This window comes from Ovis aries, chromosome 5, assembly GCF_016772045.2.
Source record: "Ovis aries strain OAR_USU_Benz2616 breed Rambouillet chromosome 5, ARS-UI_Ramb_v3.0, whole genome shotgun sequence".
NCBI classification, from domain to species: Eukaryota; Metazoa; Chordata; class Mammalia; order Artiodactyla; family Bovidae; genus Ovis; species Ovis aries.
Window position 1 is genome coordinate 47307798 of NC_056058.1, and position 16668 is coordinate 47324465.

Here is a 16668-nt window from a genome sequence, read left to right on the forward strand (position 1 = left end):
CATGAACATCTTTTTTGTACAGTTCTTCTGTGTATTCTTGCCACCTCTTCTTAATATCTTCTGCTCTGTTAGGTCCATATAGTTTCTGTCCTTTATTGTACCCATCTTTGCATGAAATGTTCCCTTGGTATCTCTAATTTTCTTGAGGAGATCTCTAGTCTTTTCCTTTCTATTGTTTTCCTCTATTTTTTTATTGATCACTGAGGAAGGCTTTCTTATCTCTCCTTGCTATTCTTGGAGCTCTGCATTCAGATGGATATATTTTTCCTTTAACTTCTCTTGTTTTCTCAGCTATTTGTAAGGCCTCCTCAGACAAGCATTTTTCCTTTTTGCATTTCTTTTTCTTGGGGATGGTCTTGATCTCTGTCTCCTGTACAATGTCACAAATCTCCATCCATAGTTCTTCAGGCACTCTGTCTTTCAGATCTAATCTCTTGAATCTATTTCCCACTTGTACTATATAATCATAAGGGATTTGATTTAGATCATACCTGAATGGTGTAGTGGTTTTCCCTACTTTCTTCAGTTTGTCTGAATTTTTATTTTTATCCAGCCTCTTTCTTACCCCGGGGCAGGGGAGAAGATAACTAATATTTGTTGAGGGCTCCCTAGCTGGCGCTAGCAGTAAAGAACCTGGCTGCTAATGCAGAAGCCCCAGGTTCGATCCCTGGGTTGGGAGGATCCCCTGGAGAAGGAAATGGCAACCCACTCCAGTATTCTTGCATGAAGAATCTCATGGACAGAGGAGCCTGAAAGGCTATAGTCCATGGGGTCGCAAAGTGCTGGACACGACTTAGTGGCTAAACAGCAGCAGCAGCATGATTTGCACCATCCCAATTTTACAGATGAAACAAGACGAAAGTTCAGAATTTCAATCAGTCTTCTAAGGAGAATGTTTAGATTATAACCCTGCTCTGATTCCAAAACCCTTAAATATTAAATGAACATTACTAAGTATTACATGAACATTTTCAACCTTGTTTTATCTTTAACACTTTCATAGTAATATATAGTTTTTTGAACTCCCTTGGGAATGTCTTGAACCCATTCTTTGTGTGTTATATATAAGTGAAATTATGTAAAGCATGTTTAGATTAACTTGTATTATTATTATTATTATTATTATTATTATTATTATTTTGGCTGCTCTGGGTCTTAATTGTAGCATGTGGGATCTAGGTCCCTGACCAGGGATTGAACCTCGGCCCCCTGCACTGGGAGCTCAGAGTCTTAGCCACTGGACCACCAGGGAAGTCCCTAACGTGTATAATTAAAGACTATTCTAAAGTCAACTTTTTCCCACCATACTATATAGTAAATGAGGTCAAAATTCTATTTTTTTCTTGTTTCAAGTGTTGCACACTTTATATTTGTTTTAAATTTATAATTTAACAAAATGATTTGTTAGCAAACACAAAAATTATAGTATATCACATATCTACCTGTGTGTGTGTAGATATAGATATAGATATATGGTGGTGGTGGCGGTTTAGTCACTAAGTCATGTCCGACTCTTGCAATTCCATGGACTGTACTGAATATAAATTGAATAAATATGAAATGTAACTGTTTATGGTATTATAGGTAGTAAGATAGATAATGCTTTTATCACTTGTTTATAATTATTATACTTTGCCCTTTAATATGTTATTGTTTATTTTATAATTGTCTATAATTTTATAATTTTTATGTTTTGTTTTTAAGTAACAAGAAAATAGAAATGATTTCAATATGCTTCTGGCAGGCAGTTCTCTACAAACAACACATTCTGGGTGTAGCCAGTGAATGAGTGTTTTGTCCCAGTGAATGAAAGGATAAATTAGATATAACTGTCACATGTTTGTAACCATTTTTAAAGCCATAGTTGTTCTGATACTATCATTACTTTGTATTATGTTTCTCACTGTAATGCTATATAATTTTTATTTCTCCACCATGCCGCCACTCCTTGCTATTACAAAGACTTTGCAGATTACTATTTGATAGCACATTTTTCTATTACAAAAATAATGTATGGTCAATGCAGAAAACTTAAAAAATACAGTATTCATGGATAAAAATAAATATACCACTACATACCTGTTGAAATGGCCAAAATCTAGATTTCTGCTTATCAAATGCTAGCAAGGATGTGGAACAAGAACTTTCATTCATTTCTGGTGAGAATGCAAAATGTACAACCACATTTGAAAATAGTTTGGCAGTTTCTTACAAAACTAAGCATACACTTACCATGTGACACAGCAGTCTTGCTGCTTGGTATTTAACCAAGGGAACTGAAAACATCTATCGACACAAACAACTGTGCACAGATGTTTATAACAGCTTTATTCATAATTGCCAAAAGTTGGAAACAAGATGTCCTCTGGAAGGTGAATGAATAAATAAACTAGTATATCCAGAAGATAGAATATTATTCAGCATTAAAATGATATGAGCTATCAAGCCATGAAAAGACTTGGAGAGGAAACTTCTATGCCTTTTATTAAATGAAAGAAGCCAATCTGAAAAGCCTACATATTGTATGATTCCAACTATGTAACATTCTGGAAAAGGCAAAACTAAGGAGAGAGTAAAAAGGTGAGTGGTTTAGCATATGATGACTATCCAATTCCAAAACATTTTCATCACTTCAAAAAGAATCCTCCTACCCATTGGCATCACTTCCCACTCTCCCCTCCCTGTGGACCCTGGATATATTTCTCATTGCAACACTGCTTTGTTAAGCCCCAGAGATTTCTTGTGTTACACAAGATTTTTTTTTTTAGATGAATACAATTCACAGATATATGTGAAGAGTACCTTAAGGCAAATCTGTAGCAGTATCACTTGTAAACTCCTCATTAACTAGTATTTCAGTATCAGGGTTCCTTATGCTTAGAGACTTTAACCATTATCCATTGATGGTAAATTTTTAATGTATATATGATATAAACAGTACAACAGTAAAAACCACCATGGAGGCTTCCAGTGTTCAGTTGAGTAATACAGCCAACCTTTTAATAACATAGTTTAGAATTGTGCAGGTCTGCTTACATGCAAATCTTTTTTTTTTTTTTTTAGATTTTTTTCAATAAATATATATATGTACTGTAAAATGTGTTTCACTTCCTTTCTTAATAACATTTTCTTCCTCTAACTTATTCTCTTATTATTCTAAGAATACACTATATAATACCTATAAGATACAAAATATGTTAATCTACTGCTTATGTTACAGATAAAGTTTCCAGTTAAGAGTAGGTTATTACCAGTTAAGTTTGGGAGGAGTCGAAAGTTATACTGAGATTTTTGACTAGTGGGTCGACACCCCTAACCCCCATGTTATTCAAGGGTCAGCTGTAAACTGTTCCATGTTCCTCTGATCACCAGGAACCACCCCACATTCATTCTTTCATTCACTCAAGACTCAAACTGTTCCCTTTTATCATGAGAAAAAATTTAAATAATTATCTTATTTGTTAAATGTTTTTTAAAAAATTAAAATCATGATCGTCAGCTTTAGTAATGTGGACCCCTTCCCAACACCTTTGTGAACTCCTGATCTCTGTCTCCTTGCACTTCCAGCATTACCAGTCTCAGCCCAGTTCAAAGGTATTTTATTTCCAAATTGACATTAGGCTTCCTTTTACCTTCTTCTCTCTCAGGAGGTAAAATGCTGGTAATAGTGAGTTCTTTGGAAGATAGTTGAGTGGAAAGTGAAAGTGAAGTCGCTCAGTCGTGTCCAACTCTTTGCAACCCCATGGACTGTAGCCTACTAGGCTCCTCCATCCATGGGATTTTCCAGGTACTAGTCCTGGAGTGGGTTGCCATTTCCTTCTCCAAGCTGAGTGGAGAGCTATATAATTTCCTTCTCCAAGTTGAGTGGAGAGCTATATAATTCAGGCCCTGAGCCATATTACTAGGTTCAAACCCTAATTCCACCATTCTGAAAATCTTGGGAGTATCATTTAATCTATGTCCTTTAGGTCATTCGTTTGTAAAATGAGGATCTTAACAATAATTCATGCTATTCATTTGGGGTAAGAACTGGATGAGATAATCCATGTAATATATTCAGAACAATTGTTAACACAATGAACACTGGATACATGTAAGCTATTCTGAACACTTACTTTCTGCTGGCATCTTTACATATCAGATCACTTGTTTGCATGTGTGTCTCCTCAGTTGCTCAGTCATGTTTGACTGTTTGCAACCCCATGGACTGTGGCCCACCAGGCTCCTCTGTTCTTGGACTTTTTCAGGCAAGAATCCTGGAGTGGGTTGCCATTTCCTCCTCCAAGCGATCGTCCCACCCCAGGGATCAGATTTGCATCTCCTATGGCTCCTGCGTTGGCAGGCAGATTTTTTACCACTGAGCCACCTGGGAAGCTCATCCGTTGCATGACAACCCTGCAAAGCAGATATTATTATCCCTATTTTATGGATATGATACAATTATATCAGATATAGTATATAAATATGCTTATACATAACATATAGTATATAGCAACAATTAATCTTCATTTTTATTTATTTTTTTAAAATTTAAAATCAGAACACTCAATTCCTGACTAATTGTTGAAACGCGAAAGTTGCTTCAAAGATGCTGCAAAGGTGCCATCTTTAGGTTTAGGTAGTGTTCCTTCATGGAATTCATGCCTGAATCTGCATCATACAATTTTTAGGTGCCTCATTCACTGGCTGAGGCAGTATTTCGTCTTTTAGACTTGGCATTCCATTGTATTTTCTCTTCCACTTGACCAGGTAGCCACATTTGCCGCAGGTCAGCTTCTGAAGGTGGGAGGCAGCAGTGTGTGCACCTTACTGCGATGCTTTCCCAGTGTTGATATCGCTTTCCTCACCTCTCCTCTGGCCAAGACCAAAGAGGTGACCAGTTCTTGAGAAGCCCCTCCAGTGACACTCTCTTTCCACCTCCCCTCCTTTCCCTTTGCTCTTTTCCTTTCCTTCTTCTTTACATTCTTTCTTCCATTCTGATCCTTTGAAAAAATTCCTTTTTTTCCCCTGCACTCTGCTATTTCACAGCTATGAAACCTAGAGCAAGACACTGAATTCTTATGAACTTCAGCAGTATCCTGATCTATAAAATGGGAATAATAGGAACAATACCTAATTTACAGGCTCATGGTGAGATTTAATAAGAGGGTTCAAATGAGATAATCTGTGTGAAATGTTAGTACAGACCTTGGCATATGGTTGGAAGTCAATAAATAGTAGTTGTTTACATTTTTATTATTATTTAAAAATCATTTTGGGACTTCCCTGGTGGTCCACTGGTTGAGATTCCCCACTCTCACTGCAGGGGGCATGGGTCTATCCCTGGTTGGGAAACTAAGATTCATGCTTGCCACATAGCACGGTCAAAAAAATAAATAAAAATGAAAAAAAAAAAAAAACACCACTTCTGTTATGGAAGAACTTTGTGGTATAATGGAAATAGGACTTTAGTCTCTTTGGCCCAGAAAGACCTGGATTCAAACTGTGGTTCCATTATATACTAGCAGTGGCTTAAGGCAAGTCACTAAACCTCTCCATCTATTACATAAAATGGGGGTGATGATAGTAATGGTCAGTAATTGACCATACAAAGTAGTTACGAGGATCAGATGAAATGACACATGTAGTACCCAGGCATCACTTAACACCTTTCCCTCCCTCTATCCTTTTCTTCTTTCTCTGGTTGAGTAAATGTTCTTCCCAACAGGGCTATTAAAAGCAGCTGCATGCTGGTGCAGTTTCGCCGAAATTCTGGATTCAGTTCAGCAACTGTGTACCAAGCACCCACTAGGCAGCTATGAGCACCTTCCTGGCTGAAGTGCTGCTAAACCCAGGACACTAACCCCCTTTGAGAAAATGAAGTTCTAGGATCATGTCCATTCCTGGGTCTGGACCCCTGGGATAACTTAAAACAATTTCTTAAAAAAAAGAAAGAACAAGAAGTTACTGAATTCAACTCTAGATTCTAACCCCAAGCTTGTCACACACGACATCTTCAGTAACAACTTCGTCCAGTTGTGTGCTGTCCCAACTAACATTCTTCAGGAACCCTAGGGGTTTGCAACACGGTGAAGGTTGAATATCAATAACCTCAGATATGCAGATGACACCACCCTTATGGCAGAAAGTGAAGAGGAACTAAAGAGCCTCTTGAGGAAAGTGAAAAAGGAGAGTGAAAAAGTTGGCTTAAAACTCAACATTCAGAAAACTAAGATCATGGCATCCAGTCCAATCACTTCATGGGAAATAGATGGGGAAACAATCGAAACAGTGAGAGACTTTCTTTTCTTGGGCTCCAAAATCACTGCAGATGGTGATTGCAGTCATAAAAGACGCTTGCTCAGATGCAACTGAGTGACTGAACTGAACTCAAGGTTGACACACATGAGGCCTTTGCCAGAAAAAAACTCCATTGCCTTCTCCTTCTGTGATCCCAGCTGTGGCCAGTAGATGGAGTCATTTCCTCCTTCCCCTCAACAAACTTGCCAAGCAGAAAATCCGTTAATCAAAAGCTGTGAGGTCCAGGACTGCAGCCATCACCAGACACCAGAGCTAAAGAAGGATGAAGGCTGACTACTACCAAGTAAAATCTAGTACATCTAAACCCTATCAGGATGGAAAGAACAGTCAGTTCCTATCATGGTTTCAGCTCTACGGTATTTCAGTTTCAGTTCAGTTTAGTCGCTCAGTCGTGTCCGACTCTTTGCAACCCCATGGAGGGCAGCACGCCAGGCTTCCCTGTCCATCACCAAGTCCGGGAGCTTGCTCCAACTCATGTTCATCAAGTCGGTGGTGCTATCCAGCCATATTATCCTCTGTCGTCCCCTTCTCCTCCTGCCTTCAACCATTTAATTCTTTGTTGGGGCTTTCCGGGTAGCTCAAACGGCAAAGAATCTGCAATGCTGGAGATCTGGATTCTATCCTTGGGTTGAGAAGATCCCCTGGATCAACAATTCTTTGTTGGGGCTGGGAGAGGGCTGTCCATTGTAAGATGTTTAACATCCTTAGCTGCTGGCCTCTAGATTCGAGCATGCCTCTCCCCAACCAAAAATGTCTGTGACAACCAAAAATGTCTCAGACATTGCCAAATATCCCCTGAGGGGCAGAATCACTCCTAGTTGAGAACCACTGGTTTATAGCCATTAATAGTCTTGGGGCAATGGTCTATATAAAATAGACTCCTGTCTCCGTGCTTCCATTCCACGGGTCACTAGTCTGATCCCTGGTCAGGGAACTAAGATTCCACATGCCTCACGGCACTGCAAACAAACAAACAAACAAAAAAAGACTCCTGGGGACCTTCAAAGGAGGTACTCTGAGGGCCACTTGCCCTGAAAGCCCAGTTTCCAGTGCTTGGGAGTTGGGGAAAGGAAACTAGCACCTGTTGAAACCTTACCTATTGAGTATGAAAGCTAAGAGGGTCACAAAGAAGAGGAAAGAAAGCAAGCATGGAGTTGAAACCCTCTGGTTAGGACTGGACTCTGAGGTGCAGTTTATTTTAATCTGTGAATATAAAGAAACTAAGGCTCAGAGATCAAGTTAACTTGTCTAAGGTCAAACACCTAGGAAGTGATAAAACAAGGATTTAAACCCAAGACTATCTCCAAAGCCTTAGCTGCAACTTTGGGACACCTGGAACCTTATTTATTCATTCATTCATCCATCTATTAATTTAACAACTACTTAGTTTCCACTGGGGCTTACCTGGTGGCTCAGACAGTAAAGAATCTGTCTGCAATGTGGGAGACCTGGGTTCAGTCCCTGGGTTGGGAAGATCCCCCGGAGGAGGGCATGGTGACCCACACCAGTTTACTTGCCTGGAGAATCCCCATGGACAGAGGAGCCTGGCGGGTTACAGTGCGTGGGGTCACAAAGAGTCGGACACAACTGAGCAACTAAGCCCTATGTTCCAGGCTCTGGGAATAGAGTGATGAACAAGATAGTCAGTCCTTACATTCATAGAACTTATTGTCTAGTAGGAAATAAAAATGACAAGTAAACAATCATACAAGATATTAGTCAACACCAGTTATAAGAGCATTGAAGGAAATGCTTAGGGAACTAAGTCTGTACTAAATGATGGACAAAGTAAGCCCTCCATCCCTGGATACCTGCCCTTTTGCAAGGTGACTCTGCATCAAGAAATGAGTCTATTTCTCTGCCTTTGAATTTGTGCTGGCCCTAGGACTTTCTTCAAGTAACGGAATGCAGTAGAAGTGACATTATGTGACTTCTGAACTTCAGAATTAAGGAATCTGGCAGCTTCTACTTACACTCTCTTGCTACCCTGAAGCCACCATGTAAGGAAGCCCCAGGTTAGCATCCTAGCTTCCCAGACATTCCAGCTGTCCCAGCTTCTTACACCAATTTGACTGAGGCTCCCTACATATGAGCAAAGTTACCCAGGAATAGCTAGCTGTCAATCAACTCAATAACTCACTGCAGCTACAGTGGTTATCCAGGCAAGACTGAGCCAATCAAACTGCAGAATCATGGGCAAATGGCTCAGGGGAGTTTGTTACTCAAAGATAGAAAACCAGTTGAAAGTCCTAACCATGTTTGGGGGTGGGGAGTGAGTCAGAGGGCATCCTTGAAGACACAGGTTCAAGCTAAGACCTGGAGAATAAGTGGGAGTCAGCCTGATAGAGCATGGGGGAAGAGTATCCAGGGCAGCAGAGACAACCATTTGAAGGCATTGAGCTAAAAATGAACTATGTATGTCTGAGGTCCTGTGTAGGGAACAGCAGAACAAGATGGTCTAAATGGAGAGGTAAGCCCAGCACCACAGGTGATGACCAGTGAGTGGAGTGCCTTACTTACTGCCCACCACCCATCTACATCTCAATCCAGGGCCAATTTTTTATCACATTCTGAATATATCCATAGGCTGTGTCAAGGATGTAAATTTCACTCAGGATGTATGTCAAAGAATTAAAAAGTTGAAAATACAGATGGATGTTAACCTGCCTCTGAGAAACTTGGGAAAGATTGAGTCACAGTCTTCTGGGGATAAATGATATGAAGATGACAAGGCAGCCTGAGCACATGGTTAAAAAATGTATTTTTAATAGCCGTGATGACCATCTCAGCTATTATGGCCCCATCTTCACTGATCTAAGCTCATACTTAAATGGAAATTTACTTGAAAAGCCCTTTCTTTGCATAATGGGAAGGCAGGCTTGTCCAGTTCCATTTCCCCGAGGTAATAGCTCCAGGATGTAATGGGAGGCCTTGCTACCAGCCCTGTTAATCAGGGGCCCAGAGCCTGGGTGACCCCTCTTCTCAGTGTTCTTAATTCCTATTACTCAATAAAGTCCCCCTAAGGATGCCTCACCTCCCAGGTCGCTGTTGAGAGCTGTTAGGAGGGAGAATTGATTGGGCTGACATCACAGTGTTGCTTATGCTGTTCCCATTGGGGAAGATGATACAGTGGGAGCTCCTTCTCTAGGGGCAAAAAGCTGAGCTTGATCACAGCAGGCTTCCCATCAGGCAGGCTTCCCCCAGGACAACCACAGGACGCCACATCCAGGCCATTTATTGGCTCCAACCAGTTGAGGGATAAGGGCAGGCTGGGTGTGACTCTGTCTTTATCCAGCCTGGCAACTTCTGCTTTCTCTCCTTTCCCAAGAGGGCCCCATGCACAGCACTACCAAAGATGGGCTCATTCACTTTTTTTTTTTTTCCACTACAACAGTGAATATTTACTTAGGATAATAAAAGAAAACACACGAAATTACACATTAAAAAAAAAAAAACTGACAGGGACTTTCCTAGTGGTCCAGTGGTTAGGACTTCCTGATTCCACTGAAGGAGACACAGGTCCAATCCTTGGGAGCAGGGGACGGGACTAAGATCCCACATGCTATGCAGTGTGGTCAAAAACACAAAAAAACCCCTGATAAATCCCATAACCATTACAAAATCTGAGGAGAAGAAAATGTTTTTATTAACTTCCTGACATACCTCCACAATACATTTTTTCTACATCTTAGCCTGCAATATTTTTTTATTTGAACCATTTCATTCTATTAACTCTAGCTTGTAAGAGCTTCCTTTTGTTTTTCTCATTCTTTTTTTTTTTGATAAGGTATAAGATATGTACAGTAAAATATAGAACGTACTAATTTTCACACATGAAAAGTAATTTGATCTTACGTGTACAATTCAAAGTGTTTTTTTTTTACATAGACACACACTCATATAACCGTCACTCAGATCAAGATAAAGAACACTTCTGACAGGTATTTACTCTTAGTCTAATTTTATTAATAGTAATATCTTTATAAATAAATTGACTGAGGTCCAGGCATTAGGCTAAGAGCTTTATGAAACATGATATCATTTGATCTTAACAACAAAGTACCACTATCATCTCCATTTTACAGATGGAGCAACTGAGGCTTTGAGAATTTAAATGCCTTGTAAAAAGATCACCCACAGAAGCAGGTGCCAATGTGACACTTGAATCCAAATGTTAGACTACAAGGCTCATGTGCCTAACCACCGTCATGTGTATGTTAGTCGTTCAGTCGTGTCTGACTCTTTGGGACCCCATGGACTGTGGTCTTCCAGGCTCCTCTGTTCATGGAATGCTCACTGTTTGAGCCACTAGGGAAGCCCTATCGCTACCACAACAGGGGGCATTCACTGGCTTCACTTCAAAGTAACCCACTGCCTCCACCATTTTTGCTTTATTTTTCTTCTGTTCCTCAGGAACCTCTGGGCTCCCTTTTAAAACTTGGATGAAGACATCTACACTTTCAGCATACCCACTCCTGTGAGCTCAGTGCCCCCTAAGGAAGACATCAGAGGACCCTCCATCAACCCACTGTTTCTAGAGGCACAGTGCCCACTCCACAGAGGTTGCGGTGTCCCCCTGAGAAAACAGCTCAGCTCTCACACTTCCCCAGGATCCATGAGTGTAGAAAGCGCAGCTTAGACTTGAGAATGCTCTTTACCTGGAGTTGGAGTGGAAAAATCACTCCATCTTTGAACAAGTCTTGCTTCAACCACTTTGTAACCAAATAACCATGAGAAAGTTGTTTTGTCTCATAGAATGAGAGTTTCCTCAACTACAAGGAAGGTATTAATAGAAGTTTGCTCATAGGGTTACTCTGAGAATGAGATGAGGTGATGGCATGCAGACAGTCATTACACCAAGATTGTTGTGTTTCCCACAGGCATAGGGTATGATGTCCCTTCACATTTGCCAGATACCCACTTGGCCTAGATCAGGAAAGAATCACAATAAAATTATGGATTGGTGGCAAATAAAAATAAGAAGTAAGAAAGAAAAGGGAGCCAGAAAGATGAAAGATCTGAGCAAAGAGAGACTGAAGTACTAGCTGGGAGCTCCTAAGGTGGCACCTCAGACTCGGGAATGAGCCCTTGCTGGGGCAGCTGGGTGCTGAGCATTCAGGCCTTCCCTGTTGCTGGATAGTCTCACAGACAGATTCCAGCTTTCATCTGTCCACTCCAAGGCCCTGGGCTTCCAAGGTGGTGCAGTAGTAAAGAATCCTCCTGCTAATGTAGGAGACGCGAGTTCAATCCCTGGGTCAGGAAGATTCCCTGGAGGAGGAAATGGCAACCTGTTCCACTATTCTTGCCTGGAAAATTCCATGGACAGAGGATCCTGAGGGCAACAGTCCATGGGGTTGCAAAGAATGGGACATGACTGAGTACACACTCATTCTAAGGCCCTCCTGGGTGTTGGAGGCTAATGAAATCCCACTTTCTCTCTTCCTGCTGTGCCCTCCAAGCTGAGATTGGTCCCAAGTCCAGTATACATATCATGGTGTTGATCCCACACTGAGGTGGCATCTGGCTCAGTCCAGGCTCTTTCTGCCAGGGGACACACAGAGACATGCATCCCATCCTCAACCTTCTCCCCCAAACCCCATCATCTCCCATACATACACACTTGAGACCTGGGCAAGAGAAATGGATCTTCTCTGCTGCCTCTCTAATTGAGAAGGTAGACCAGAAGGCTGAACCCACTCCCGCCTACATTGCCTAAGAAGAATCATGAGTATGCATTCATTGAGCAGTTCTAGCACAGTGGATAGGGTATGCATGTGCACCAGTAAGTACTAACTGCTATGCATAAATTTCTCTAACCTGTACAACCCTGGGAGGGAAGTGTTATTTCCTCCTTTTTACCCATGAGAAAACTGATGTTCTGAGAAGTTAATAGCTATGGCACAAGGTGGCCAAGCCAGAATCCATACTCAGGTTTATCTCTAAAACCTGGTTGTTTTAACACGTATATCCATCTAAATTAACTTCTTGCAGTAAATGCTAGTATTATGAGCTCAGAGTTGAAGAAACTAAGTCTCAGAGAAATTTAGCAACTGGCCTGCAGTCACACAATTATTCCTTTGCCCCATTACCTCTTGTTTGCTGATCTCCTTCATCCCTGTCGACTGCCCTCGTGGAGCCTGCCATTTCTCTCCTCAGGTTGGACCTGACTAGGTGAGCATCCTTCCTCCTAGTCTGCAAACCAAAGTGCCTAGTATGTGCGGGGCTGTTGAACTCCATGCTTAGTCAATCCTTGCTACTTGAAATGGATCCCAAATGGCGACCAGAGCCTCTCCTCAGCCTCTGCCTCCAAGGGTCCCTTGGGCCCAAAGAAGTGTGATGACCTCAGATTGGGCTAAAGGCAGTAACAAGGAGCTGCCGGTATGCAGCCTAGGGTAGCAGACAGAAGGCCCCAGAGCAAGTCTGATTTAATCCTGTAATGGAATGTGACTCAGATAAGACTTTTATCAACCCTCCCTAGGCTGTGAGGGAGAAAGGACCATCCCAGAGTAATGAAGGGATGCTTTCCATTATCCTGGGGCTGCCCAAGTGTGCCTGAAGGCCTGGCCCTACCGGAAAGACCAGGGGAAAGCAGAGGTATCAAGGAGCACTTGGAGGTATTTGACTCAAATTTTTAGGACTGAGGGAATAGGAGGGAGAGAAGGCTGGGAGACAGAGAGGATATTAAACTCGACCCTTAATAACAATAACAGTAGTAGCTGCTATTATTTATGAGGCATTCAACTAGGCTTTTAAGTGCTTATGCAATAGGTATCATTACCATCTTTATTATAGAAGTGGAAAACAGACGCGAGAAGATAAGTCACACAGTTGCTAAAATGGGAGAGCTGGAATTTCCACCTAAATCTGCCCGATTCCACTGCCCTCTGGCCTTGCCATGGTGCAGATGGACAGTGCACAATCACTCTTGTTCACACAGTCCTTCACTCCCAGAACCTTTGTCAGCACCCCATGCATGTCTCCTCTTCTTGAAATTCTTCCAGGAAGCTATAAGTAACCTCAAGCTGCAGCCTTCTCAATACCCCAAAAGGGAGAAAATACAGGATAAAACAAGGTGAACTGACCAATCAGAAGTAGAAAGGCTTTACAACCCCCACCTCTGAAATCCCAGGGGTAGCCACACCAAAAGCAAAGTGGTATCTGGCTTTCTGCCAACTACTTTCTCTGTCCCTCACCACCCCCATCCCCAGCCCTAAGCTCCCTACCCTCACTTCTCATTTTCTTCCTAGATCAACTTAACTTTCCAGGCCCCCACTCCACTTGTCTTGTTCATTCAGGAAAAATTCTAAGTACTCATTGTTAGCAATAGACTAGGGATTCACCTCCCTTGCCAGAGAAGAATATGTATAATGCAATATTAATAGTAATAATAGCTAACACTTACTGAGCACTTACTATGTGCCAGTCACTTTTCTTTCATTTTGAGCTTGAAAATGCAGGCAAAACAAGCAGTAGCTTTTATGTCAATTACAAGGAGACAGGAGAGGGATCTAATGTTCCATATGCTTTCTCTGCATAGAGGCCCAGTACCCTCTCAGGAGACAGAAGAGTGTGGTAAGAAAAATCATGGACTCTGGGTCTGAGGTCAGCTCCATTACTGACTAGCTAGGCATTTACAGACAAGCTAATCCTCTGAGTCTCAGTTTCTTCCTTGATAAAATGTAAATAATAATAATTCTTATTTCCTAAGGTTGTTGAGAGGTTTAAAGAAATGATGGGTATAAAGTGTTTAGCAAACTCCCTAACCCATAATAATAATCAATCAATGTATAGCAGTTATTACTTATTAAAATACCATTAGGATAAAATAGCTAAATTGCAAACTTTTTTTTTAAGCTCTTCAGACCTAGGCAGGAATTTTTGTTGTTGTTGTTAATTGCATGGTTGCAGTTGATCAGACTTAAAACTACTGTGTTCCTTGGGACTAATAGGTCAACGGCATTCCACATCATTCTGCCTGCTGCTTGGAAGCCTACCTGGCAAGAGTTGTTCTAACAGAAGTGGTTTGGGGAAAGCTCATATAGGTCTAATTATCTGGGCTTGGGCAGGAATTGCCACAGGGAAAGCTAGAGGGGCAGCATTTCTGGATTTGTTTGTTTCACATATTAATGTTAGTTTGCTAGGGCTGCCTAGCAAATGTGGTAACGAAGTACGACAAACTGGGTGGTTTAACCAACAGGAATTCATTGTATCAGAGTTCTGGAGGCTGGAAGTCCAAAATCAAGGTATGAGGAGAGTTGGTTCCCTCTGAGGGCTCAGCAAATTTGGAAAACTCAGCAGTGGCCACAGGACTGGAAAAGGTCAGTTTTCATTCCAATCCCAAAGAAAGGCAATGCCAAAGAATGCTCAAACTACCGCACAATTGCACTCATCTCACATGCTAGTAAAGTAATTCTCAAAATTCTCCAACCCAGGCTTCAGCAATACGTGAACCGTGAACTTCCTGATCTTCAAGCTGGTTTTAGAAAAGGCAGAGGAACCAGAGATCAAATTGCCAACATCCGCTGGATCATGGAAAAAGCAAGAGAGTTCTAGAAAAACATCTATTTCTGCTTTATTGACTATGCCAAAGCCTTTCACTGTGTGGATCACAATAAACTGTGGAAGATTCTGAGAGAGATGGGAATACAGACCACCTGACCTGCCTCTTGAGAAATCTGTATGCAGGTCAGGAAGCAACAGTGAGAACTGGACATGGAACAACAGACTGGTTCCAAATAGGAAAAGGAGTACATCAAGGCTGTATACTGTCGCCCTGCTTATTTAACTTATATGCAGAGTACATCATAAGAAACTCTGGACTGGAAGAAACACAAGCTGGAATCAAGATTGCCGGGAGAAATATCAATAAACTCAGATATGCAGATGACACCACCCTTACGGCAGAAAGTGAAGAGGAACTAAAAGCCTCTTGATGAAAGTAAAAGTGGAGAGTGAAAAAGTTGGCTTAAAGCTCAACATTCAGAAAACGAAGATCATGGCATCCGGTCCCATCACTTCATGGGAAATAGATGGGGAAACAGTGTCAGACTTTACTTTTTGAGGCTCCAAAATCACTGCAGATGGTGACTGCAGCCATGAAATTAAAAGACGCTTACTCCTTGGAAGAAAAGTTATGACCAACCTAGATAGCATATTCAAAAGCATAGACATTACTTTGCCAACAAAGGTCCATCTAGTCAAGGCTATGGTTTTCCAGTGGTCATGTATGGATGTGAGATTTGGACTGTGAAGAAGGCTGAGTGCTGAAGAATTGATGCTTTTGAACTGTGGTGTTGGATAAGACTCTTGAGACTCCCTTGGACTGCAAGGAGATCCAACCAGTCCATTCTGAAGGAGATCAACCCTGGGATTTCTTTGGAAGGAATGATGCTAAAGCTGAAACTCCAGTACTTTGGCCACCTCATGTGAAGAGTTGACTCATTGGAAAAGACTTTGATGTTGGGAGGGATTGTGAGCAGGAGGAGAAGGGGACGACAGAGGATGAGATGGCTGGATGGCATCACTGACTGGATGGACGTGAATCTGAGTGAACTCCGGGAGTTGGTGATGGACAGGGAGTCCTGGCGTGCTGTGATTCATGGGGTAGCAAAGAGTCGGACACGACTGAGCAACTGAACTGAACTGAACTGAGGGCTGTGAGAGGATGGGTTGCAGGCTTCTCCACTAGCTGGTGATTTGCTAGTCATCTTCAGTGATCGTGGCTTTTAGGATCACAACCTTGATCTCTAACTTCATCTTAACCTGATATTCTCCCTGTGTGCTTGTCTATGTCCAGTTTTTGTCTTTTTTTAAGGACATAGAGCTTTTGGATTAGAAGTTCACCCTTCTCCAGTTTGACTTCATATTTTTTAATTGAAGTTTAATTAATTTACAGTGTTTCTGATATATAGCAAAGTGATTCCATTATAAGTTATTATAAGATACTGAATATGGGTCCCTGTGCTATACAATAGGTCCTTGTAGATCTATTTTATATATAGTAGTGTATATCTCGGAGAAGGTAATGGCACTCCCCTCCAGTACTCTTGCCTGGAAACTCCCATGGGTGGAGGAGCCTGGTAGGCTGAAGTCCATGGGGTCGCTAAAAGTCGGACACGACTGAGCGACTTCACTTTCACTTTTCAGTTTCATGCAGTGGAGAAGGAAATGGCAACGCACTCCAGTGTTCTTGCCTGGAGAATCCCAGGGACGGCGGAGCCCGATGGGCTGCCGTCTGTGGGGTCGCATAGAGGCGGACACGACTGAAGCGACTTAGCAGAAGCAGCAGCAGCAGCAGCAGTGTATATCTATAAATCCCAAATTCCTAATTTGTCCTTGCCCCCTCTTCACCTTTGGTAATCATAAATT

At 41.8% G+C, this 16668-nt stretch overlaps 1 protein-coding gene across 1 annotated transcript in view; it reads right to left on the reverse strand.

Moving 5' to 3' along the window:
- Nucleotides 1-2307: 2307 nt before the first annotated feature.
- GFRA3 (GDNF family receptor alpha 3) overlaps nucleotides 2308-16668 on the reverse strand; it is a 50417-nt gene continuing 36056 nt past the window's right edge. The window contains exon 8 of the mRNA XM_060415815.1: nucleotides 2308-4395. Coding sequence (XP_060271798.1) covers nucleotides 4138-4395 — 258 coding nt within the window. The 3' untranslated portion in view covers nucleotides 2308-4137. The remainder of the gene's footprint in view (nucleotides 4396-16668) is intronic.